Below are 25,924 nucleotides of genomic sequence, written 5' to 3'. Positions count from 1 at the left end.
TGTAGGGCTCTAAAGCAAATCCAACATTCTACCTAAATATACTTCAGGTGCATATCTCTAACAGAGAAGGACTTTATAAAAAAAGAAAACGTAACTATAAGACCATTCTCACACTTAGCAAAATTAACAGTAATTCCTTAATATCATCTAATACCCGATCCTCAAATAATAATTCTTACTTTTGCAGAGGAGCAAAGATGAATCCTGTGTGTTCCAGGTTGGATGTGTGGGAACAACTCATTTAGTTAATGAATTTACTTGGCCAGCCACCAAATCAGCAAGTGGGATATATTGCATATCTAGTAACTCTTGTATATTAATACACGTTTGGTTTCTTTAAAAGGAAATTATGTTCAAAATAAATCCAACCATTAGAATTCGTACTCAAAGTGAAAAGGTCTAAGAAAGTGATGTAATTTGCTAATCTGGAGATTTAAAAAGACTGCAAGATAAAGTTTCTATATTTATCAAGAGTTTACTTGTTTGCTGTACACCTGAAACTAATATAACACTGTAAATCAACTATACTCCAATAAAAATTTAAAAAAGAATAGTTTACTTGTACTGCTCTCTCCATGTCCCTTCTCATTATCACAGGATAAAGCAAAAAGCACCAACGCAGGGCTTCCCTGGTGGCGCAGTGGTTGAGAGTCCGCCTGCCGATGCAGGGGACACGGGTTCGTGCCCCGGTCCGGGAGGATCCCACGTGCCGCGGAGCGGCGGGGCCTGTGCGCCATGGCCGCTCAGCCTGCGCGTCCGAGCCTGTGCTCCACAATGGGAAAGGCCACAACAGTGAGAGGCCCGCGTACCGTAAAAAAAAAAAAAAAAAAAAAAAAAAAAAATCATTTGCAAAATTTTGTGGCATAGAGCAGTGTGGGAAATACATAGAAAACGAGGACCCTTCTTCTGGTTGATATGGATGTTAACAGATAAGCAAATGGACAAGTTAGAATAATCACTAAATTTTAAGTCTTCATTGTTCTGGGACCCAGATTAGATATGTGAAGAATATCCACACATGTATAATATCAAATAAGAGAGATGTCTTAATCTAAGGCAGCTTTACAAAAATAAAAAACAGAAAACAGGGACTTCTGGTGGCGCAGAGGTTATGAATCCGCCTGCCAATGCAGGGGACACGGGTTCGGGCCCTGGCCAGGGAGGATCCCACATGCCGTGGAGCACCTAAGCCTGTGCGCCACAACTACTGAGCCTGCGCTCTAGGGCCCACGAGTCACAACTACTGAAGCCCATGCGCCTAGAGTCCGTGCTCTGCAACAAGAGAAGCCACTGCAATGAGAAGCCCACGCACTGCAATGAAGAGTAGCCCCCGCTCGCCACAGCTAGAGAACGCCCACGCGAAGCAATGAAGACTCAACGCAGCAAAAAAAAAAAAAAAAAAAAAAAAAAAAAAAAAAAAAAAAAGAGAAAAATCAGAAAAAGAGCATTATGTTTTATTAATATTTTTGTAGAAGTAGAGAATACACAAATCTATACATTTAAAAATATTTCAATGCAGACACTGCCTCTATCCCTGATGTTACTCTTGTGATTCAGAACAAACTGTTAAAGTGCTCTATTATTTATGCTAAAGAGTAGTAATAAATTTTAGAATATCTGTGTAGAATTTAAGGAAAAGAAAAATCTATTGTATCTGGATTAATAAGGATGCAAATAATGTGTTTTGTAGATACAGTTAGAAATTTAACTTGATTCTAGAGCCTTCACTTTATGTATAATCAAACAGTAGAAAAAAATTTTTTTAATGATTAAATAATCCATGACTTTCCATGGTAGGAAACAAGATAATACAAAGAGGTTTAAAAAATATATACCAATAATTTCAAGAAGCCAGCTATGTTTTTTTTTTGCGGTACGCGGGCCTCTCACTGTTGTGGCCTCTCCCATTGCGGAGCCCAGGCTCCGGACGCGCAGGCTCAGCGACCATGGCTCACGGGCCCACGTGGGATCTTCCCGGACCGGGGCATGAACCCGTGTCCCCTGCATCGGCAGGCGGACTCTCAACCACTGTGCCACCAGGGAAGCCCCCCAGCTATGTTTTAGAATGGTACCCATAAGAAATTTCTTTGATTGCTCTTTAAGAGGTTTATAGGCGACTTCTTCAAGTGACAATCTTATAGATCGCTAGGAGAAGCACCATAAGATAACACAATATAGAAGCATCCTCAAATTTCTCTCTTGTTCCCTTATTCATTCTCCAAAGCACATCATGTTCCCTAAATTAATTTTGGTGTGTAGTCTCATGATTCATGGTCACCCTAAACAGCAATTCTAAATTCCAGAGCTAGAAAATAAATAACAAAAAGTTTTTTGAAGGTCCCATTTCTACTTAGGCCTCCATATATCCTGCTGAGGATTTAAAATCATCACAACTGATTATACAGCTAGTTCATTTCTACCAAGCCCCACCATACCTTGCTGGTGCAATTATCCTACAGATGAAAGCATTTAAAAGAGAATGAAAACACAGGATAAGCCTCCAAATAGGACGTATTTTGTTTAAATTTTAAGCCATAAATTGAATATGACTTCTCAGAGACAAGCAAGAAAACATTTAATTCTTTTTAGGCATTCAAATGAGGTACTAAACTAAATTAAAGCACACAGTACCTAGTAGTTCCTTAGCTTCTAACCTAAATAATGAAGCCCCTTATACAAAAATTGTTTCAGCTTTAGTGTTCCACAGCTAAGGAATAAGAAAAAATAAAACTAGTTTTAAAAGTATATTATTGGCCCACAAATCAACAGCATTCACCAAGGCAAATTGCTCAAAATACTCTAAAATGTACAGTATCCTATCTAGAAAAGATCATATAGAAAAGAATATGTAATAAATGCTACACTTGGTTTTTATGAGAGGTATAAAACAAGGCTCAAATAGTCAAACCTTAGGTCTTTGCAAAGACCTAGTTTTAATTCTAGCCTTTACAGATCTACATTTACTTTCATTCTCCTTAATCACTTTTATTTTCAGTACAAAGTCAAAGTGTGTTATACCCAGTATCTTATCTGTAAAGCTTTAAAAGGAGAAAGCCAAGATTATATAAAAGGACCAAGAGAACATCCTTCATAAGCCACCATAAAATATCGTCAAGTACATGTGTTGAACAAATTTTCTCATGCAATGAAGTATAACACTTACCACCTCTGCCAAGGCTGAAATGACTTTACCCAGAGTTGTAAGAGATTTATTAATATTTGCTCCTTCCTGAAATCAACACCAAACATAAAAGAATTATGATAATTTCTACTATTGCCACATCATATATAACACATAAAATACAATTAACCATATGCTAGCATTATTTGTTTATTTCTGACCACAAGTTCTAAAAACCTCCTTTAACCCTCAATCTTTACTCCTCTCCACTTGTTGACATGCCAGGACCACATGCCTAACTCACAGTCCTGAAGTATCGTCAAGATGTCTATGCTCCCAAAACTTACAGATGCAGCCTTCTTCCGACAGCTCAACGACATGAAATTTCTCCTCCTGTTAAGCATATCTCTAGAAAACTCCATGCTTGTTCTCACATCTAGATCTTGTGTATTCTTTTCCCATTACTGTCCCTTACTTCCATCTAACCAAATTCTGACTGTTCCTCAAAATACAATCCAATTTTCACCTTGACCATGAAGTCCACCTTAACTATTATCATGTAACATATCTTTGCATTGAAGTTACAGATCAGAAGACAGAAAATTTTTTCTGTAAAAGGTTTTGTGGGCCATGTGGTCTCTGCTGCAACTTCTCAACCCTATCACTATAGCACGAAAGCAGCCACAGACAATACACAAATAGATGTAGCTGTGTCCCAATAAAATTTTATTTACAAAAACAGGCAGTGGGCCAGATTTGGCCTACTGGCCATAGTTTGCTGACCTGTGTTAGGGAACCTTTTTTTTTTGGCCGCGCTGCACAGCTTACGGGATCTTAGTTCCCCGACCAGGGATTGAACCCGCACCCTCAGCAGTGAAAGTGATGAGTCCTAACCACTGGACCACCAGGGAATTCCCAAAGAACATTTATTGACTAGGCTATTTGTTTGGTAAGATAAATACCTTTAATCGAGTCCCTTTGGCACCAGTTGAATCAGCTCGTTCACTTCCCGCTAGATCCACCAAGCTGATTTTACTGACCTGGTAAAGAACAATAACACTGGGGCAATTAAAAAATAAGCAACATAGAAGCAGAAAACATTTAGAGGCAAGAAATTAAAAGATTAAGTCATAGAGAACACTAAAAATATTAATTAGACCTCATACGTGGCATAAGAAGACAAACATACTGTAGTCAATTTAAAGAGCATGCAGGGGCTTCCCTGGTGGCACAGTGGTTGAGAGCCCTCCTGCCGATGCAGGGGACACGGGTTCGTTCCCCGGTCCGGGAGGGTCCCACATGCCGCGGAGCGGCTGGGCCCGTGAGCCATGGCCGCTGAGCCTGCGTGTCCGGAGCCTGTGCTCCGCAATGGGAGAGGCCACGACAGTGAGAGGCCCGCGTACCACAAAAAAATAAAAAAATAAAAAATAAAGAGCATGCAAAAAATTTTCATATCAATTATCTTGGTTTAAAAGAAGTAATTTTAGGATAAACACATTTTAAAATGATATGTCATAAAAATGTATAAAACTCATTAACCCATTAAATGGCATATTAAAAATGAAGCTTCTAACAACTGGAACTCTCACACACTACTGATGGGAATGTAAAATTTTACAATCACTTTTGAAAGCAGTTTGGCAGATTCTTAAGAAACTAAATGTACACCTACCGTAAGACTCAACCATCCTACTCCTAGGTATCTTTTGTTGTTGTTTTTTATTCTTTTTTTTTTTTTTTTTTTTTTTTTTTTTTTTTTTTTGGCCATACCGTGTGGCATACAGGATCTTAGTTCGCCGACCAGGGATTGAACCCGCACCCCCTGCAGTAGAAGCGTGGATTCTTAACCACTGGACCACCATGGAAGTCCCCTACTCCTAGGTATTTACCAAGAGAAACAAAAAGCAAGTATGCACACAAAGACCTGTATACAAATGTTCACGGCATCTTCATCTGTAATGATCAAAAACTGTTCATTTAAATGACCATCAAGAGATGAGGTAATGCGCAAACTGTGATCTATCTATACAATGGAATACTGATCAGCAATGAAAATGAGTGAACTATGGATACACACAACAATACAGATGAATCTCTAAATCATTATGCTAAGCTGAAAGAAGATGGCAGAAAATAGTACATACTATATGATTCTACTTATACAAAATTCTGGAAAGTGTTAACTAATCTATAGTGACAGAAATCAAATCAGGGATTGCCTGAGGATGAGAGTGGAAGAGATTACGAAGGGACATAAGGCAACTTTTGGGAGTAACAGAAATTTTCATTATCTGAATTGTGGTACTGGTTTTACAGGTGTACAGGTAGTCCCCCCTTATCCACCGTTTCACTTTCCACAGTTTCAGTTACCCATGGTCAACGGCAGTCAGAAAATATTAAATTCCAGAAAATTCCAGAAATGAACAATTCACAGGTTTTAAACTGTGTGTCATTCTAAGCAGCATGATAAAATCTCGCTCTGTCCCGGTCCATGCCTGGGATGTGATCATCCCTTTGTCCAGCATATCCCATACTTAGTCATTTAGTAGCTGGCTCAGTTATCAGACCAATTGTTGTGGTATCACAGTGCTGGTGTCCAAGTGTCCCTTATTTTACTTAAAAATGGCCCCAAAGCGCAAGAGTAGTAATGCTGGTAATTCGGATATGCCAAAGAGAAGCCATAAAGTGCTTCCTTTAAGTGTATGCTGAGGTTGCTAATATCTACGGTAACAATGAATCTTCTATTCATGAAATTGTGAAGAGGGAAAAAGAAATCCATGCTAGTTTTGCTGTTGCACTTCAGGCTGCAAAAGTAATGGCCACAGTGTGTGATAACTGCTTAGTTAAGATGGAAAAGGCACTAAATTTGTACAATAAGATATTCTGAGAGTGAGAGAGACTACATTCACATATCAATATCACAGTATATTATTGTAATTGTTCTATTTTATTATTGTCATTAATCTCTTACTGTGCCTAATTTATAAATTAAACTTTATCCTAAATATAAATGTATGGGAAAAAAACAGTATATATAAGGTTTGACACTATCTGCAGTTTCAGGCATTCACTGCGGGTCTTGGAATGTTATCTCCGGCAGATAAAGGGTGGGACTACTGTATATATATGTGATCCAATTTTATACTCTAAATATGTGTTGTTTGTTGCACTTCAATAACACCTCAATAAAGTTGTTTAAAAAATTTTTTTAAAGCTTCAGGAAAGTTTACAGAAAAGTATCCAAAACAGATGATCAAGGAAGCTATGGTTATGGGTTAATGTCATTATTTTTGTAGATTTAACATCAGGGAAGAAAAGAAAAAATTCTTTCACATAACATGTTCCTTGGGCCATTCAGACAAATACTGACTACTAAATAACATTAATATACAACCTCTGGCTAGGCAGTGTCAAGTTATTTGATCATCTATATGAAAAGTGTATTTTGAAAAATAATCTTCAGCTAAAATGAACAAACAAGTCACCAACTAAAAGCTGATTTTAGTTTTTAGTGATATCAGCATCACAAAGTACTCAGTTTATAAGGCAAGGTCTTTTATAACCGCCAGGACAATAAATCTAACTTCAGATTTAAAAATCCAGCTGCATGCTACTTAGGAATGTAGGCAGAGTAGAAATCAACGTAAGTCTATTATTAATAACAATAAAATTAACATTTATTGAGTGGCTACTCTGTGCCAGGCACTAGTAGATGCACTTACCCTATATTAATATTTACTCCTCTTCACCAATCCTATGAGGTTAGAGAAACTGAGGCACAAAGACTAACTTGCCCAACATAACACTGCAGAAAAATGGCAGAGCTAAGATCTAAAGCAAGCAGTTTAATCCTGGTGTACTAAATTTAACCAACCACTGTAGAAAATGAGAAACTAACAAGCACAGGTATTTGACGGACATCAGAAATGCTGTGCAGTTATTTTTTTCCCAAGAATAAAATACATCTTGTCTGCTTAACTGTTTGCTTAAACAGTTTAATTCCACAGTAACATTATCAGAGCTCAAAAAAGTAAAATACACAAACCAGAGAAGTTAACAAGGTAATTAAGAGATTCTAGTCAAGAAGAAAAGGAAGGATCTTCTTCCCCACAGAACTGCTTAACTCTATTGCATAGAGCAGTTTTTGAGACTCAAAAGTCTTGGATTGTTTTTCTTAACCTTATTTTCTGTCTTGCAATTTCACTCAAGAACCCATGCTCAAAACTGGTTTAGAGTGGAATAAAAATGACTAGTGGAAAGTATAAAATACCCTTCATTAAGTAAAAGGGCAACTTTCTTCCCTTCCACAAAATCAGAAGGTAGCAGGAGGGACTTCTGAAAATCCCCATTCCACGCAACTCAAGCTCAGACACTGAAGTTCTCCTACCTTCTCAGTAGAGAGGTTGGTTTCAGTATCATGTTTCTTCTGGGTGAAAACAATGGTAAACACAGCGTGGGAACGGCTACTTGTTTCATTCATGTTGGTAGCTGCCACTGTCCTAAAAAAACATAAATGTGACCACATGACAACGGAATCCTTAGATGAATGCTAAAATGACAATAGCCTTCAAATTATAAGCATAACAATCACAAGCGACAGCTTTAAACTTATTCAGATTACAAGATTGTCACTTACACAAAACTGCTCTCAATATACCTTATCTGTGAACTTATCAAGTTACCTGCCAACTCCAAAGGCACCCCATCAGAATCATTCTTCAGACTCCAGCTATACCTTTAGAAACCACCAAGGCATTTGATTTTTATTCTTTATTAGGTGCTCAGTTATTCTGAAATCAATTACTACCATAGGCATGTGATAACCAACATTTTACCACAACTTGATGAAAACCTAACAGTAAAACCTAAAGTTCTAACGTGTTTCAGCAGTGCATTGTTTGGATGAGAAGGATACCAAATATGTTGAGGACCCTGCTTCTGTAGCATAGCCAAAGGATCAGAGGACTCCACAGTGAAAGCAACTTTCATAGTTATAAATGTGGTCTCAAATCCTTAACCAGGAACAAAAGGCCTCAAAATGTACCAAAGACCTCAGTCATCAGTCTATTTCCTACCATACCTGGCTTTGTTCCCAGCATCCATGAGGTCAGCAATGTCTGTGTAGGAAGTTACTGCCAACTTTGACAGATCCTCCACATATGGGCCAAGAAGTGGATGTTCACGCACACGCAAGTTACCCTTGTTTTTTGGATTCAGCAAGTCTCGTACTCTTTCACAGTAAATTTCCATGTAGCTCACCTAGGAACATATTATTAAAGTGATTTAGAGGACTTGGAAAAAGAAATCCTATACATTAAAAAGATTTTAAAATCTTTTTATCTTTTCACCTTTTATTAAAAGCTCTACAATTAGAGATCAGTAACCTTTACAACATGAAATACCAATTCCAGTCCCTTTTATTCTATTACCAGTAAGACAGATAAAACTGAGTAGGTTAGAACCAGCCTTCTGACTTTCTCAGGAAAGAAAAGGGGGTAAAGAGGCTCTCTCAGCACACAATAGCTGCTACTTGTCTTAGGCAGAGAAAATATCATTTTTAGTAGTAACTTATCAGTTATTAGTGTTTTGGGGTTTTTTAATGCATGCTGTTGTCAATAATTGGGGATTACAATGAGGTTACTCCAAAAGCTTGGAAACAAGATTTCTATTAGTGTTAAAACCAAGGAACAACATCAATATTCCAGAGCAGGTTAGACAAAAGAGATCTGCGACTCATACTTTAAGTCTGGCCACATTGTGACCAAACATGTATCTATCAGAAGGGGTAAGCGTTGGTTAGTGTGGAACCTGATTGTTTGGGAGGACCTATCCAAGTCCCCTGGGGAAAGGGGAAGCCACAGACAGTACACTTCAGGAATTATTGCCCCATCAGCAAGAACATTCCTATCATGGAAAGGGATGTATTAGGCTATCATTTCTTCATCTGAAGCAATTGAACATTTAATTTGTCTAATCAACTCCTCTCCAATTCCATACTCACCAAAAAAAACAACAGGGTTCCAATAGAGGTCTGCCCACAGGAGGATAATATACCAGTCTTGCTAATGTGAGTGTTCTGGTCAGGGTAATATTTACTCCTCATGGGAAAGTAACAAACCAACACGGTGGTTTCCTAACATCAGTCAGATGAGCTTCACTCAAGAGTCTGGCTTTGAAGGATCTACAAGATCAGACCTCTAAGCAACCAAGGCTCTGAAGTGGGAAAAATTCACCACAGTAAAGCCTCATCACAACGCTTCCCTAGGAATAAAACACTTCTGTGTCTCCGAGTTGCTCAAGCAAATACAATGTAACCCCTGCATTCTTCAAGTTTAAGTTTCTAGAGAAACCTTTTCAGAACATCTGAAATAAAACTGTATCTCCATTCCATTCTCTTTCAGTCTCTGCTCTGACTATATTTATACTGTATTTTAAAATCAGTTTTTAAAATACTGAAAACCCTCAAAAGATAATTGACCTATTACAAGAATAAAACAACAGGACAACGAATATTATTTCTTAAAGCAGGTTATCTTAGATGAGAAATTGAAATGGCAACTTCAATCATTCTCGTGTACTTAAAACTTGTACATACAATCCTGAATCCCAGGAAGATATTATATTTTCTTGGGAAACCTGCTGTCCCTTTTCACACAGGCATGATACTAAGAGGACCCAAATAACCTGAGTAAGGTTGATGTGCTCTGTTACTTATTCTCTAATATGCAAATCCATCTAAAGACATCACTACTTCTGAACCAACCATCATAGACCCCACTTGGCAAATTCAATTCCCTGAGCACCATTAGCTTCTACGCACTTTATAGGCACTTGGCATACATCAGTAAATAAAGATCCCTGCCCTAATGAGCTTATGATTCTAAAAGGGATACTGAAAATAAACATAAAAAATAAGTAAAATATTATAAAGTAGGTTAGAAGTGATGAATACTATTTAAAAAAAAGGAAGAACAGAGTAGGAGAGGTCAGGAGTGCTGGGGTAGAGGGCAAGTTGCAAAATTAAATAAGGTGGTCATGGCAAGCCTCATTGAGAGGGTATGATTTGAGCAAAAGACTTGGAGGTGAAAACTTAGTCAAAAAGATACTGGGACTTCCCTGGTGGCAAAGACTCTGAAATCCCAATGCAGGGGGCCCGGGTTCAATCCCTGGTCAGGGGACGAGATCCCACACGCATGCTGCAACTGAAAGTTTGCATGCCACAGCTAAGGAGCCTGCTTGCCGAAACTAAGGAGTCTGCCTGCTGCAACTAAGACCTGGCACAACTAAATAAATATTAAAAAAAAAAAAAGAAAAAGAAAAAGACATCCAGGAAAGAAAATTTCAGGCCAAAAGAAATGTAAATGAAAAGGCACTGAGGTAGGAATGTTCCTGGTGTTTTCCAAAAAAAGAAAAAAAAAAAAAAAAAAAGAAAAAGAAAAAAATAAGGCCAGTGTGGCTGCAGCAGAGTAAATAAGGGAGAGAGGCAGGAGAGGAGGTAGAGGTCCCACCAATGTGAAGAACAACAAAGTTGTTGTTCACATTGGGATTAGGGATACACTGTGCACTCCAAATAAGCCTGTGAACTCTGAATAATATGAAAGAAAATGGCAGCTTCTTTTATTACCTATAAGCTCAAAAACTTCAATCACATGGTCACTCCCTATCCTTTGAATTTATTTAAAATTTATGATATTTTAATAAGAATGATTAATAAAGATCTACTGATTTTCATTTGCTATACATTTAATATTCAAAAAAGAATAGTTATAGGATGAGACAAGCTATTCAGAGAATTCATTTTAACAAAACATATTTTTAGAGCAGCACATTCCCCTATTGGTGGATCATAGTTACCAGGCAGAATTCTTTGAAATTTATACAACACTTTAAAGGTAAAGAAAAAACCCAAAGCAGCTAAGTGGATCAACTAAGAATTGCATAAGACCTACAGAAAGTCACAACATATACATTTTTAAAAATCTAGAAGTCACTTAAAAAACAGACTGATTTCTCAAAACAACAAGCTCATGTTAACAGAATGTTTTAATAACTTCAGCCGCTATGAAACTGAATACCAAAAATGGGGATGTGTAAAACAAGAGCTTCATAAAGCACTTGTACAAAAAAGTGGAAATGTTTATCAAATAAACTAACATATATAATGTAATTCTACAGACCTCTTCTCAAAAGAACTAGGGTATATACACTGAATGGAGAATAACTTTCCAAGATTGTAAATAATTACAAAGGGGAGAAGGGAAGAAGAGATTTGATTACATATATTTTAAAAACCTATGCCTGTCAAAAGTCATTATTAATAATATTAAAGGGGGAAGAGTTCATGCAAATGAATAACAAAAACATTGCAATCCCAAAATGTAAACAGGCATATACATTATTTACAAGATGTTCAATCACACTGCTAATCAAAGAAATTCTAATTTTAAGAGTGAGAAAATTTCCCTTATTAAATTGGCAAAGATTAAAAAATAAAAATACTAAACGTTGACGAGGACACAGTGGGTGCTTACACCCTCCTGATGGAATAGAAAATTGGTATAGCCTTTCAAAAGGCCATTTGGCAGTCAAATGTATCATCTGACAACCAACATACATAAGAAGGAAATAACTGAAAATAAAGCCACAAACTTATGAACAAGGATTTAATTGCAACATTCTCCATTATAACCAAAACTTAGAAATAGCCTCAAAGTACAGAATTGGGGCAATGGTTAAGTGATCTATAGCTCAGTCATAATTAGGAACCATTTAAAAGTAGCATTTGAGGGAATGGAGCACAGAGGACTCTGTTTCTAACCCACAGTTTTACGCACCTCTACAGAGTAAGACATTTCTTCGTTACAGTTGTCATTGATTTTCTCAAATAGTTCTTCACATAACTGTAGAAACAGAACGAGAGGCACGAAGAACATAAATCAGAAGTACTACATTACCCATGTGTGCTAAAGGGATTAGCGAGATCCCCTTTCTCTTTTTTTCTCTAAATATTAATGGCATCAACATCAAAGGTAAATGCTTTGAATGAAATAAAAGGAAAATTTTTAATACATTCTTCTCATCTAATCCCTATTGTCCCTCAACAGTATCACCTCAATAATGTTTCCTTAGAAAGAAAGCCACATATAGGGGAAGAGAAGGGATTATGTCTCTTCTATTGTTATGTCATTGATTTTACTTCATGTGAATTCAACTCTTCATATTATACTAGAATTAACTGTGACTCAATTATCAGTATTATAATTGTAGGAGTAAAACTACTATTAAACTGTATTTTGCACACTTATTTATCATGACATAAATTTTATTATATGTTCTGTTACTATATACATTGTAAATTCATACATATATGCATAGAAAGAATATATACTATTTGAAAAGAGTAAATAAAAGTATTTTTGAGAATAATTTTGACTCTATAAATTTTTCCCCTTTACCTCTGCCTTAAGATTCCAATCCCTTTTATGAGAGGCTGTTCCATTACACAGTGACATTTCTAACAGAAAACAATTTTTCTAGATCAGGAAAATTATAAAATTTCACTCTCTCTATCCTTTGAATTTATTTAAAATACGTGATGTTTTAAATAAGAATAATTAAGAAAAATACACTGAATTTTCATTTGCTATATATTCAGTATTAAGGCAATCAGTATACATTTGAAAAATGAACTATATGTTCATGAATCTCTAGAAGTCTAAATAGAATTTAAGATGGATTTTAAGTAGCAGTTTCTAAAACATAAGTCTTCTTAAAAATTCATGCTTTGGCATTAAAATAAAATATTCAAAAATTCTATCAGAAAAGAGATATATATGTAACTATACAAGAATTCCAATAACAAACAAATTAAAGGAAATGAAGGACTATTTAATATTACTTGCTATGTCTACAATTATTTTATTGTCAAAGAAGTTAATACATAGTAGTAAAAGCAAAGACTTAGACCTGTGCTTGGCACGTTATGAGTGCTACATTTAATGTTTCCTCTAATTAGTATTATAATTATTACCACTACTATATACAAAGAAGGACAATTCCCAAATATATGTCTTAATACAGACATTACTTTTTACGTTTAAAAAAAAAAAGGGACTTCCCTGGTGGTCCAGGGGGTGAGACTCCGTGCTCCCAATGCAGGGGGCCCGGGTTCAATCCCTGATTGGGGAACTAGATCCCGCATGCTTAACGCAAATAAGAAGTCCACATGCCGCAGCTAAAGATCCTTGCGTGCCTCAGCTAAAGATCCTTGTGTGCCGCAACTAAGACCTGGCACAGCCAAAATTTTTAAAAAAATATTTGTGAGTGTGTGTGTGTGTGTGTGTGTGTGCACGCTAGTATGTTCATTTTTTTCTGAAAATGTCCTAATCTTTATTAATAAGCATTTCAATTATATAGCTGAATTTAAAATTATAATCCAATAATCCATTCAAAAAAGTAGATATTGCTCCCTTATATATTTTATTTTCAGAATACAGCAATGGCCACACTAGGCCTATAGTAAAAGAACACTTTAAAATTAATCCCCCCCCAAAAAAATTAATCCTAAATATCATTAATAAAAGCAAACCATGTTCCTGTTACTAGCAAAAGAAGTTCTTCTTAAATGTACCTGTGTCACAACTTTTCTCCATTCCCAAACAATACAGAATCAAAAAACTAACTGCTCTTAAAAAAGAAAAAAAAATCTCAGACTGTTCAAGCTTTAAGTGATAGAATTAATTTAACAAGATAAAAGGAAAGGCAATCAAATAAGGCAATCAAAAAACAAAAATAAACATATTCTTAAGATGTGATCTATATATGAACTTGGGGGAAAAAAATCAGACCAACAACACTCACCAGGTGTCCCCAGGATTCAGAACAGAGCCTGACACATACTATCACTTTTTAAAGAAGCTGATAACATTGTTCAAAAGATAAACATGGCATTGGATATACAGCAAAACCTTTACAAAAAGTCAACTTTCCCACCTTTAAAAACAGACATGAATACATATCAGTCTTTTCCATCAGACTGTTAGCTCCTCTCAGGGAAAGGGATTTATCTTTATGCCTCGCATACAACAGTCCCTGAATAAATGTTTGCTAATAAAAATAATTGTTAATGCAATTGAGGACTAAGAGTAATAATGAACAGAGGTTTTTCATTCTTGTTTTTTTGTTTTTTACCTGTGGAATGATGCCAGCCTGGCTTTCTTCTTGTTTACCCATCATTGTATAAGACTTCCCAGCACCAGTCTGCCCATAGGCAAAAATACAGACATTATATCCTTCAAAGGCATGTAAGAGCATTTCCTTTCCAATATCATTGTACACACGGTTTTGAGATGCAAAACAGGGATCTTCGGGCTATAAGGATTAAAAGGAAAAATAAATGGCATTTTATTCATATTGTTTCCTATGCTTATTTGATTACTTCTAATAATAAATAAAAGTGTTTGAAATCAGAATAATCACCTAAAATATATTTTTAAGTCCCCCCCTACATATAGTTTATTTTTCCCATTAAATGCACACACACAGAGGCACTATTAGAGACATCCAGACCAGCCATACATAAAAATATCTACATGAAATTATCTGACATGATTACATTTCATTTTACATAACCTTGAAAGTATTACTCTTCCATTCACAGGGAGCTCCAAGAAAATTTTAAGTGGAAAATGGGGCTGAAAGATCAAAGATCAAGTCCACATATAAAAATATTTCTTTTAATTTGCTCCAGGTGGTGTGGCTATTTCTCAATAAACACAGCTTTCAGTGAAGAATGTTTTCCATCCCCTTTCACAGGCTCTTCCCTTGGCAATTAGGCTTTGCAATAGTTTAAAACATCTCCTACTCTAACACAAAATAGGAAAATTAGAACAAAACATGCATAACAAAGAGATGCAGAAGCAAACTCTAGTTTAGGAACAATCCCTAGAAGCCAGCAAGATTTGGGATCCTATAATCAGTAAGGGGATACTGCAAAGGGTCTTACTCTTCATTTCCCTAGATGTTGGTAATCTTTGCTTTCCCTATGGACCTGCAGGCTCTTTCAAAAGGTTTAAAACCCACACTGTTCTACCACACTGCACCATGGGTACACTCACCGAGGTGTGAGACCAGTAGGAGTAGTCAAAGCTGAAGGACTTTGGAGCTTCCTTTGGGTTCTTTGGGTTAATAATACCTAGAGGATGAAAATGTTTTGATTTTATAAGTGACTCAGTTAAATGTTTTTTAGTTCAGCATAATGTTATACTGTAAACTCAAAACATCCAAATCAGTAAATTCATACCACTGAATCTGAATTGGGCAACTGAAAAACAAAAATAATCACATTTTTAATAGGTAGGATCTATATAGAGAACTTGAAAATAATAATAATTGCATTTTTAATAGGTAGGATCTATATAGAGAACTTGAAAAGAATCAGACCAACAACATTCACTAGATGTCACCAGAATTTACAACAGAGCTTGGAACATAGTAGGTGCTCAGTAAATGTCTTGTGACTGAATCCTAGGTAAGTTAGCAGACAAAATTTGGAAATGGACCATGTTAACTATTTCAAGGTGCTTCATAAGGCTTGAAATATTTCAATATATCAGAAATAAAAATTAGAAAATTATTGCATTAATCCAACCACTATTTAAAACAAACACTTTTTAAAGATCCTATCATCTACTTAAGAAAAGCATTTAGGGGCTTCCCTGGTGGCACAGTGGTTGAGAGTCCACCTGCCGATGCAGGGGACATGGGTTCGTGCCCTGGTCCGGGAAGATCCACATGCCGTGGAGCGGCCTGGCCCGTGAGCCATGGCCGCTGAGCCTGCGCGTCCGGAGCCTGTGCTCCGCAACGGGAGAGGCCACAGCAGTGAGAGGCCCGCGTACCACAAAAAAAAAAAAAAAAAAAAAAAGAAAAGCATTTAGTAATGTAGTTTTTGTGAAATCCACAATTGATAATAAGTAATACGTAAGTTATTAGATATACGTATATACGTGTGTATGTATGTGTGTGCATGTATACACTAGAAACACCTCTAAATCATCCGTAGAATGTCATAAGCAATAAAATTACTTTTGACTGAAAAGTATGAAGCCTCACTGTCCATATTAAAAGTGATTTCTCAGGACTTCCCTGGTGGTCCAGTGGTTAGGACTCCATGCTTCCACCGCAGGGGCACGGGTTCGACCCCTGGTCGGGGAACTAAGATCCCGCATGCCACACGACATGGCCAAAAAATAAATTGTTTTTAAGAAGTGATTTCTCATGTGATTAACCCAGTCACATACTTCAGGGACTGACTGAATGCTGAGGCTTGGCCTCTCTTCCTCCCTCACACACACAAAGCTTTAGCACCTCATATTTCACACAGAATAGAATCATTGTAACATGTGGTCATGAAATCGCCTCAAAGCCCAGACCAACCAATCCACTTCTCTAAGGCAGGGCCACATCCCAAGCTATCTGAGATCAGGATTAAAAAATAAATCTGCCCCGGGCAGCTGTTGCTCAGGATACAAATAGCAACAGTTGCTACGGTGCTTAGCTCTCTCTCACTGGATTCCATGGGGTATGGCCACACTTATGTTCCAACCTCAAATGCTGACAGAGTATTAACAAGGCTCACACAGCACATAATCATGTGACAAGGAGACATGGTTCTAGAAAGAACATCTCCCCACACACAAATGGTAGCCTAAGCAAAGAAGTACACTTCTAAACAAAAGGCACTACCTACAAGATTTAAATAATAGCCAACATTCATGGAGCACTTACTCTGAGCTCTAAGTACTTTCTGTGCACAAACCTGTTTAATCCTCCCAACCACTCAATATGGCAGATGTTTTATTATCCCCATTTTATAAAGAAATCATCAAAAAGAGGTTAAGTAACTTACCCAAGGCTACAGAGCTAGCTAGTGGCGATTCAGGATATAAGTCTGGAGAGTCTAGTTCCTGAGCCCAGTCACCCAACAATTAAATACTCCCTATATGCGGCGATCACCAAGGCAAACACGGTAAGGCATTTCTATGCATATGCATACATATGTGCATGTAAATGCACATTTATGACCACTGCCCCCCAAAACTGTATCACAGCCACTGCTCAGAACTCTCCTTACAACATCTGAAACTAGGAACTATGAGAATTATAGTTTCTAAAAGATGAAAGACCACACACAAACTCTACCAAGAAAACAGAAATTAGTGTCATACTTTGTGAACCAGATTCCAGGTTTCAGTGGCTCAGCAATGAGGACAATAACAATATATAGGGTATGACCTCTGAAGTAGACTTCATCACTCAAAACCACGGTTAAAATAAACACTTTCTAACCTTTAGGAAATCCGCTGTCATAAAACTTTTAAGCCTCATTTCATTAAATCTTTAGCTACTCACTGGTAGTACCAATTCTGCCAAGAACGATTTAAGAAAGGGCAAGTTTTCAGATCCTACTCCTTTGTTCCCTTTTCTCTAGTAAAGAAAAAGAAACACTATGTCAGTGAGTAACTTCCTTGAATCACACGAAATCCTTTTCCTCTTCCTCAATATACCCTTCTCCCAGATCTTTGAAACTTCTGAAACTAATAAATTTTCCTAACTTCCATCTTCAAAACCAAGCTGCTTTTTATTTTTATTTTTTTCTTTCCAGCTATTATTCATTCCACTCAGCACATGGATGCATGAATTCATTTAACAAACATTTTTGGGCCACATCTGCTGTGTATTAAGTGTTAGATATACAAAGAAAGATAAGAAAGATACAACCTTTTTTCTTTTTTATTGAAGTAACATTGGTATATAACGTTAGATAACTTTCATGTGTACAACATTATATTTCTACTTCTGTATACACTATACCAAACTGCCTTTTAAATAACTGCCTCCAGGCAACAAAAATATCTTTAACATAAATAAGTAAATCAAAATATAATTTTAAAGAGCCATTTATATAAATTATGTCAAACAAGATGAAATTTACCCACAATATTTAAAAGATTTTAATTCCTAAATGAAAGATATTTATATTAAAGACACCTTGGAAAAATGCAAAATTCAATATTCTTGTTACCTGACTTAGCGGGGGAAAGGTGTAAGCAGAAAGACTCAGAGGGTATGGGTCATTTCTATATGTCAGAATGGGTGGCAGTTACAGAGTTGTTTTATATTATTCTTTATATTTACATATACATTGTATTATCTTGACTATTTTAAATATTTACTAGCAAAAATTTTTTTTAACTCCAAAACTCTGCAAAGGAAAAAAACTGTTATAAGGATAAAATATTAATGACAGCGCTTGAGCACATCAGAAGCCCATGAACTCCACTATTACTTCCATGGACAATGAATTAATATTTTCATATGTGCCAAAGGATTTTTCTTTCTGAATAACAGCTGTGATCTAACTCACTTCCTTTAACCCAACTAAGAAACAGGATGTTTCCAACCATTAATAAAAGTGGGGAGGGGGGAGAGAGAACATGTAATAGAAAGGGTATAGGATTTGGAAACAAAGGACCAGCATCACTAAGAACAATTAAGAAATATATTTAGATTTAGGGAATTCCCTGATAGTCCAGTGGTTAGGACTCTGCGCTTTCACTGCTGAGGACCCAGGATATATATATATATTTAGATTTTTCTGTGACCTTGGGTATTGCTACATTTTTGTGTCCCCTCTAAAACTGAGGTAAGGCACTTCCCTGGTGGTCCAGTGGTTAAGACTCTGCGCTCCCAATGCAGGGGGCCCGGGTTCGATCCCTGGTCAGGGAACTAGATCCCGCATGCCATAACTAAGAGCTCGCATGCCGCAACTAAAAGATCCCGCATGCGGCAATGAAGATTGTGCGGGGGCTTCCCTGGTGGCGCAGTGGTTGAGAGTCCACCTGCCGATGCAGGGAACACGGGTTCGTGCCCTGGTCCAGGAAGATCCCACATGCCGCGGAGCGGGAGGGCCCGTGAGCCATGGCCGCTGAGCCTGCGCGTCCGGAGCCTGTGCTCCGCAATGGGAGACGCCACAACAGTGAGAGTCCTACATACCCCTAAAAAAAAAAAAAAAAAGATCCTGCGGGCCGTAACTAAGACCCAGCCAAACAAATAAATAGTTAAAAATAAAACTGAGGTAATACCTAGTTCACAGGATTAAATGAGTAAAGCACTACACAAATGTTAATTTTCAAAAATAGGTATTTTATCTTGTTTTAAATTCTCCCAATGTTTGGTGGGTATGATAACCATATTCCGTGGTTTTTAAACCAAAGCAAGGAAAGTTCACTGATAAAATAAGCTAAAGCATAAGAATTCTACTTCCTGGCAAGAGTCAAAATACTACATTGGAGTCCTTTAGATGTGCCATCAAATCTCTGGTGCTCCTACCACATTAAAAATCCCTTCAGTACATGGACCATGTCTTATGGATCTTCTACACTGCCCTACACCAAACAGGCACTCAGATGACTGTGCTCCACAGGTCATGTGTAATTTTAATTTTATTAAATCTTGTACCATTTTCAGGAACCTAAAAGGAAAAACCAAAACAGTATATACCTATGCAATATACACATAAAATACCAGTAAATTTTATTAACTTTCACAGTAAGAATATAGAGAGAATTCTATCACTGAAAAGACTGGGCAATATTTAACACAGTGATTCTTGTATCAAAGTCAACTGAGCTGAAACACAGTGTGCAGGACTTCTAATTTGTCTCCCAGAAAGCATGCACATATGAATGGAATTCTAGTAATTAATGAATATGTTCAACATATAAAACATATTTTCACCAATGTAAAAGCTATTACAAATATTTATGCCTCCCAGGGTCAAGTGTTATCAGTGGACAGAGTTTGTCTCAGACAAATCAACACTTTTTCTTCAAGGAATGGACTCCTGGCATATCTTTGAGGACTACAGTCAGAACATAACTCTATTTTAAGTGCTGTATACTTCATAGTGCTTTATTTCCGATAAAAATCATCATTTCATGCCACTTTTCAAGACCCCTTTTAAACTCCTTCTGCACCTGAGCCCTCTTCTTCTATGAAGATTTCTCTGGACATACAGTATACTCCACATCTGGACCCACCTCCACCAGCAATTCTCCACATCTGATCTACATTGTCAGTTCTACTTTCAAAATGTATCCAGAATCCCACGACTTCTCACCACCACCATCAGTACCACCCTGGTCAACTCACCATCTCTCTCGCCTGGATGACTGCAATACCTACTAACTGGGCTCCCCACTTTTCCCCTGAGCCCCTGAAAAGTCTCATCTCCACACTGTAGATAATGACCCTTCTCAGACATAATCCAGATCACCTCCACGGCAAACCTCCAGTGAACCTTCCGATCATGCACTGAACAAAACTCCACTCCCTCTGTGACCTCCTCTCCAAAGATTCAATCTTTTTTTTTTTTTTTTTGCGGTATGCGGGCCTCTCACTGCTGTGGCCTCTCCCGTTGCGGAGCACAGGCTCTGGACGCGCAGGCTCAGCGGCCATGGCTCATGGGCCCAGCCGCTCCGCAGCATGTTGGATCTTCCCGGATCGGGGCACGAACCCGTGTCCCCTGCATCGGCAGGCGGGCTCTCAACCACTGCGCCACCAGGGAAGCCCCAAAGATTCAATCTTTACTCTGATCCCACTGGCCTTCTTACTGAAGACACATTCTCATTTCAGGGTCTTTGTACTTACTGCTCTGCCGGGAATGCTTTCTCCCAGGTATCTGACTCGCCCACTCCTTAATTTCATACAGTTCTCTATTCAAACATCACCTTATCAGACAGCCCTTTTCTGACCATTTAATTTAAATCAGCATTCACTTCACTCTCCATCCTCTTACCCTGCCTTATTTTTCTTCATTGCTCTCATGACCACCTGACTTATTATATGAGTCACTAGAAGGTAAGTTCCATGAGACCAGAACTTCTGTTTCATTCACTGTTCTATCCCCTAGCTCCCAGGACAGTGCCTGACATATGGTAGATACTCAATATATACCCAAAAAACAGAATATATACCCCAAAAAACTAACATGAATATGTTTGTTTCACCTTTCCTTACAGACTGTCCCTTCTTTGTGGCTGGAAACCATGACCCTTCTTTCTACATCACTCACAGTACTGACTTCATAAGTAGGTGACACTTATTTGTGAACTGGAATGTAGCTCTCTCAATACCACTTGCTTACTGAGTCTTTTCTCCCTGAGCAACCAACTAATTCAGCTTCTGGCGAGAATCATTAACCTCCGGGAAAGGAGGTATCTAAATTCCAGTCTAGAGAACAGAAATACAACTTCTAGGAAACAGCAGTAATAGGTAAACAGGGAACAAGAGGAAAGATGACCAGGTTTTAAATAGTACAGGCAAAAGAATATGTAGTGATAGAGGACAGCAGGAAGGGCAAAGATAAAGGAAAGTACACTGGGGGCAGAAGAGTGGAATAGGTACTAGAAATCCCTCTTCTTCCCCAGGTCTTTACAATAAATCTATTGCTGCAAAATTTTCTCCAGTGTCCCAGATATGACAAGCTTACCCCGCATAACGATTCTTGTGTAGGTATGAAACAAATTCTTGACCTCACACACAAGACACACACACCCAAGAGGCACTGCCATATGGTAAAAACACCAAAAGATGTAAATAGATGCTATTATCTCAGCATTCATCTTTCCAAGTAGTTCCCCTGAAACATACATTCAATTAGAAGGGTGAGGCGCTCAGCACCTGGCTCAATGCCCAGCACAGAACAGGGATTATACAGGAACTGGTTGAATCACTGTTGAATATCATAGCTACATCCAGGATGGTGCATCACTCAAAGCCCAGATGTTACAACAACATCCATCTGGACAAGTCCATGTTCCTGATCTTTCTGCCTATCTTCCAGTAGTCCCTGCCCCTTTGCCCTGTGTACTTGTACTCAATGAGCTCCCAAGTCTGAAATAATGCTAGTTTCCACGCTGACATTACTCTTTCTCAAAGGAAGGGTTATCACAAAAGATCCCAAGATCCTATTTTAAGAAAGGAAAAGTTAAGAGCCCTTTATTCACTGGGCACATTTACTGAGCACATTTATTAAGCACAAGCTATGTACCAGGCACTGGGTTAGGGATACAATGGCAAGCAAAAGAGTTATTTCCACCCTTCTAGAGCTCAGAGTCAATGGAGGAGACAGACATATAATCACACAAAATAAATACATGCTTTCAAATTATGGTAAGATCCATGCTAGATAAGCATGGGGTCCTATAAGAACATATAAGCAGAAACATATAAAAGGAAACATATATAAAAGAGGCAATTTTTTAGTCAGTAAACTCTGATTTGGTGAAAGAGAAGGGTGAGCTGAAGGATAAGTAGGAGATAGCTAAGGAAAGCCGAGTGATAATAATATCAGCCAACACCTACTGAATGCTTACTATGTTCCAAGCACTGTGCTAAAGCATTACATGTACAGACTCATTTAATCCACACAATAACCTCACGTTATTATCATCTCCATTTTACACTTGGAGCGCCTGAGTTGTCCAAGGCCAGAGCCTGAACTGAAATTTGGACCATTTGGCTCCAAGGCTCTGACCCACTGGGCAATGTGTATCCCAGGCCAGGGAACTGCATTAGGAAGCCCTGGGGCAAAAAGAAGGACGTGAAACCCAGGCACTGGTTTGACAGGTGTAGCTCAAGTGCAGTGAGCAGCAAAGGGTAGAAAAGCACTAAATCTCAGGGTCGTGGACAGACCTCAAGGAGCTGGTGAACCCCTGAGCAGTGAGAAGCCACTGGAGTGGCTTGACTACAGTGATGGATGGACTAAAGCATGGAGACTGGATTGGAGGAAAGCATGAATAGAAGTGTGGAGACCAATTACACAGAAGACAACCACTACTGCAGAACATCTTTGCCATTTACATAATGCCTCCCATGAGAACTACATCTGGCATCAGAAATCCATGAGTTTCAGTCTGTGGCATTTGTGGGGGCCAGGAGAAAGAAAGGTCCATTCCTATATCAAAAGCATTGTGTTTCTTGATCCAAAACTGAATTTTGTCTTACAATTTGACCCAATATTCAATGATCAAAACCTGAGTTGATCTAGAAAATATTTCTAGAAGACATTATTAAATATTTTAGCAGTGAAGGAAATAGAATACTGTAGAGGCTTTGATCTAACTCCACCCTAAGTATCTAATATTATCCTAGGGTCCATCTATAAACTCAGCACATAACAATCAGTAAGCCTCAGTTTTCTTATCTGTAAAATGGGTACAACAATAATAGTGCCTACCTTTATAGAACTTGTTGGGAGGATTAATCACTAATCGATGTCAAGAGTTTTAGCTCAGGGCCTAGCACAAAGTAAATACTCAAAATATTCTCTCATTTAGCAAATACTTGGGTGCCTACCATGCCCCAGGCCTGAAGGTATCTAGTGAAAAAACAGTCCCTGCCTTGAAGGAGCTTACATTCTAATCAGGAAGTCAGATAATTAACTAATAGAGATAGTACAACCTGGAAGAAAAATAAAGAAGACTTAGGAGATACAACGGTGACAATGGAGGTAGTAGGAGTGACTATTTTAGATAAGAGTGGGCAGGCTGCCACATCTGAGCAGGGACCTGCATGACACTTAGGGCCCGGCAAGACCACCAGTGTTGCCAAAGGAGTAAACTATAATGGCATGTGAAGTCAGAGGGCTAGCCAGAGGCCAAATTCTCTGGGGCCTGTGGCCAAGGTGAGGGTTTTTAATTATATTCTAAAAGTGATAGGAAGCCAACAAAGGACTTGAAGCACAAGCTGACATAATCTGATTTACATTTCTAGAATATGACTCTGGCTACTACATAGGAACAAAAGCAGAAACAGAAAGAACAGGAAGCTACTGGAGTGTTCTTGGACTAGAGTAGAAATGATAAAAAGTAACCAGATTTAGGAGAGACTGTGAAAGCAGAGACAACAAGACTGACTTACTGATGAATTACAGGTGGCCTGTAAGAAAAAGAAGACAAGAGTGACCCCAATATTTTTGGTCTGAGAAACTAAAGAATGGGTAAGAATGAACGAAGAGCCACTTTAGTTGGGCAAGGAGGGGAAATCAGTTCTGTTGAAGACATGCTGAGTTTGAGATACTTCTTAGGCCTTTAAGTAGAGTTAAATTAGCAGCCAGGTAGACAAGTGTGGAGTTGTACAAAGGGGTGCAGGCTGGAGAAATGAATTTGGGAGTCACTGTCACCTCAATGACATTTAAAGCCTCTTGAGCCTAGATGAAATCACTTAGGGAGTGTGTCTTCTCTGTAGACAGAAAAGAGATCAAAGAGGAGAGACAAGGTCCTGGTGTACTTTTAACACAGGAGGAAAGGAAGAACAGAGAATGGCCTGGGAGGAAGGAAGGCAATCAGGAGAGTGTGCGGTCCTGAGAGCCAAGAGACAAAGTAAGTCAAGCTATGTTAGCTACTATCATAACCACCTTCTGGACTCCCAAGAGGAAGAGTCTTTGTCAGGCTATCACTTGACTTCCCCATAACTCACTCTGGCTCATCCTCACCTCTGGGCCTTGGTTCCCATCACCATCCAGATCTCATCTGGTTTCCACGCTGTTTTCTTAACTCTCCCTTCATAAATCAGAAAGGCAGCCTCAGAACTGAAGATCTGATTGTATCTTTTCCCAGGTCCACAGGGGAGAGGACCTCGAGTTTATCCTCTCCCTGCACCTTGCACACCTTTCCCCCTTGTGCCTTCAGACATTTTATTCTTTATGCTGTAGCTGACATTCCTTACCTCAGGAGAGCCGGAGAAGAGTGTAGAACAGGACAGCACCTTTCACGTAAAGGCTTGAAGACCCTTATTCAAGATAAATGGAATGCCTTTAAAGTGACTCCCCATAAAATGTTCCATAGGCTTTAGTTTACTGATGAACCGCAAGACCATCTTCTCTTTCTTAGAGTGCCTTCAAGTCAAAATTAGCCTTACAAAGTCTGTGAAGTCCCCCAACTTTACCCCCCTTTTTCCAGGCCTTCTTTACAACTTTGTTACTCCAGCATCAAGATGCAGAAATAATGTTTAATTACTAAGTCCTAGAAAACAAGGCAGTCAAAACAAGATTTGTACTTAAAAGCCCTTTTATTCTCCAGAGTAAATTTGTTTATCTAATATCTCAAAGTCTCTATGCAGCAATTACACTGTTGTTGGCAAACTATTAAAGATTTTGCCTGCAACTACAATTAACATATCGTCGTGGCAACAGTGTAACTTTATATTAACTTTTCTCTGATGGCATGTTTTGACCTTGTTAAAAATACCAGTGATATCTTCGGCACAAACTTCCTCTTCAAAAACTTTCTACTATATCCAAATTTAAGAAAAATGGCACACGATTATTTTATATACCATTTATATTCCAAAACCATAAAACCAAGCCCCAGAAGCATCCTCTCCCCTAATTAGAATAATATATTGCCAAAAATATATTAAAATGGCATAAAGCATACTGCCATAAAGTAGATTTGAGCAAAAGACCTACAATCATAAAATTTCTTGATCTTCTAAAATAACAAAATTAGATTCTAAATCTTATAAAAGAGGATAAATGTACTATATGCATTCACTATACAGCTGACCCTTGAACAACATAGGTTTGAACTGTGTGGGTCCACTTATATGTGGATTTTTTCAAAAGTGAATAGTACGGTACTACATGATCTAGGGCTAGTTGAATCCATGGATGCAGAACCGCAGATACAAAGGGTCGATTATAGATTATAGGTGGATTTTAAACTGTGCAGAGGGTCGGCA

The 25,924-nt window shown here is 38.0% G+C and overlaps 1 protein-coding gene and 1 non-coding gene across 4 annotated transcripts in view; one reads left to right on the top strand and one right to left on the bottom strand.

Annotated features, from left to right (window-relative positions):
• The window catches only part of KIF1B (kinesin family member 1B), a 127,436-nt gene that overhangs the window by 90,800 nt on the left and 10,712 nt on the right, over positions 1–25,924 (bottom strand). For 2 of the 3 annotated variants that reach the window (XM_007463141.1, XM_007463143.1), the window contains exons 2-8: positions 15,238–15,314; positions 14,312–14,491; positions 11,956–12,021; positions 8,202–8,380; positions 7,509–7,620; positions 4,084–4,161; positions 3,164–3,229 (exon numbers count right to left, since the gene is read on the bottom strand). In XM_007463141.1, coding sequence (XP_007463203.1) covers positions 3,164–3,229; positions 4,084–4,161; positions 7,509–7,620; positions 8,202–8,380; positions 11,956–12,021; positions 14,312–14,491; positions 15,238–15,314 — 758 coding nt within the window. Of the gene's footprint in view, positions 1–2,435; positions 2,454–3,163; positions 3,230–4,083; positions 4,162–7,508; positions 7,621–8,201; positions 8,381–11,955; positions 12,022–14,311; positions 14,492–15,237; positions 15,315–25,924 lie in introns of all 3 variants that reach the window. The other variant, XM_007463142.1, reaches the window with a different exon arrangement.
• TRNAG-CCC (transfer RNA glycine (anticodon CCC)) lies at positions 18,835–18,907 on the top strand. Its single transcript has one exon. It is a non-coding gene; the product is annotated as a tRNA-Gly (tRNA).

Source organism: Lipotes vexillifer, unplaced genomic scaffold, assembly GCF_000442215.2.
Source record: "Lipotes vexillifer unplaced genomic scaffold, Lipotes_vexillifer_v1.1 scaffold109, whole genome shotgun sequence".
NCBI classification, from domain to species: domain Eukaryota; kingdom Metazoa; phylum Chordata; class Mammalia; order Artiodactyla; family Lipotidae; genus Lipotes; species Lipotes vexillifer.
Note: the sequence above shows the minus strand (reverse complement) of the source record. Positions and strands in the feature narration are given on the sequence as shown.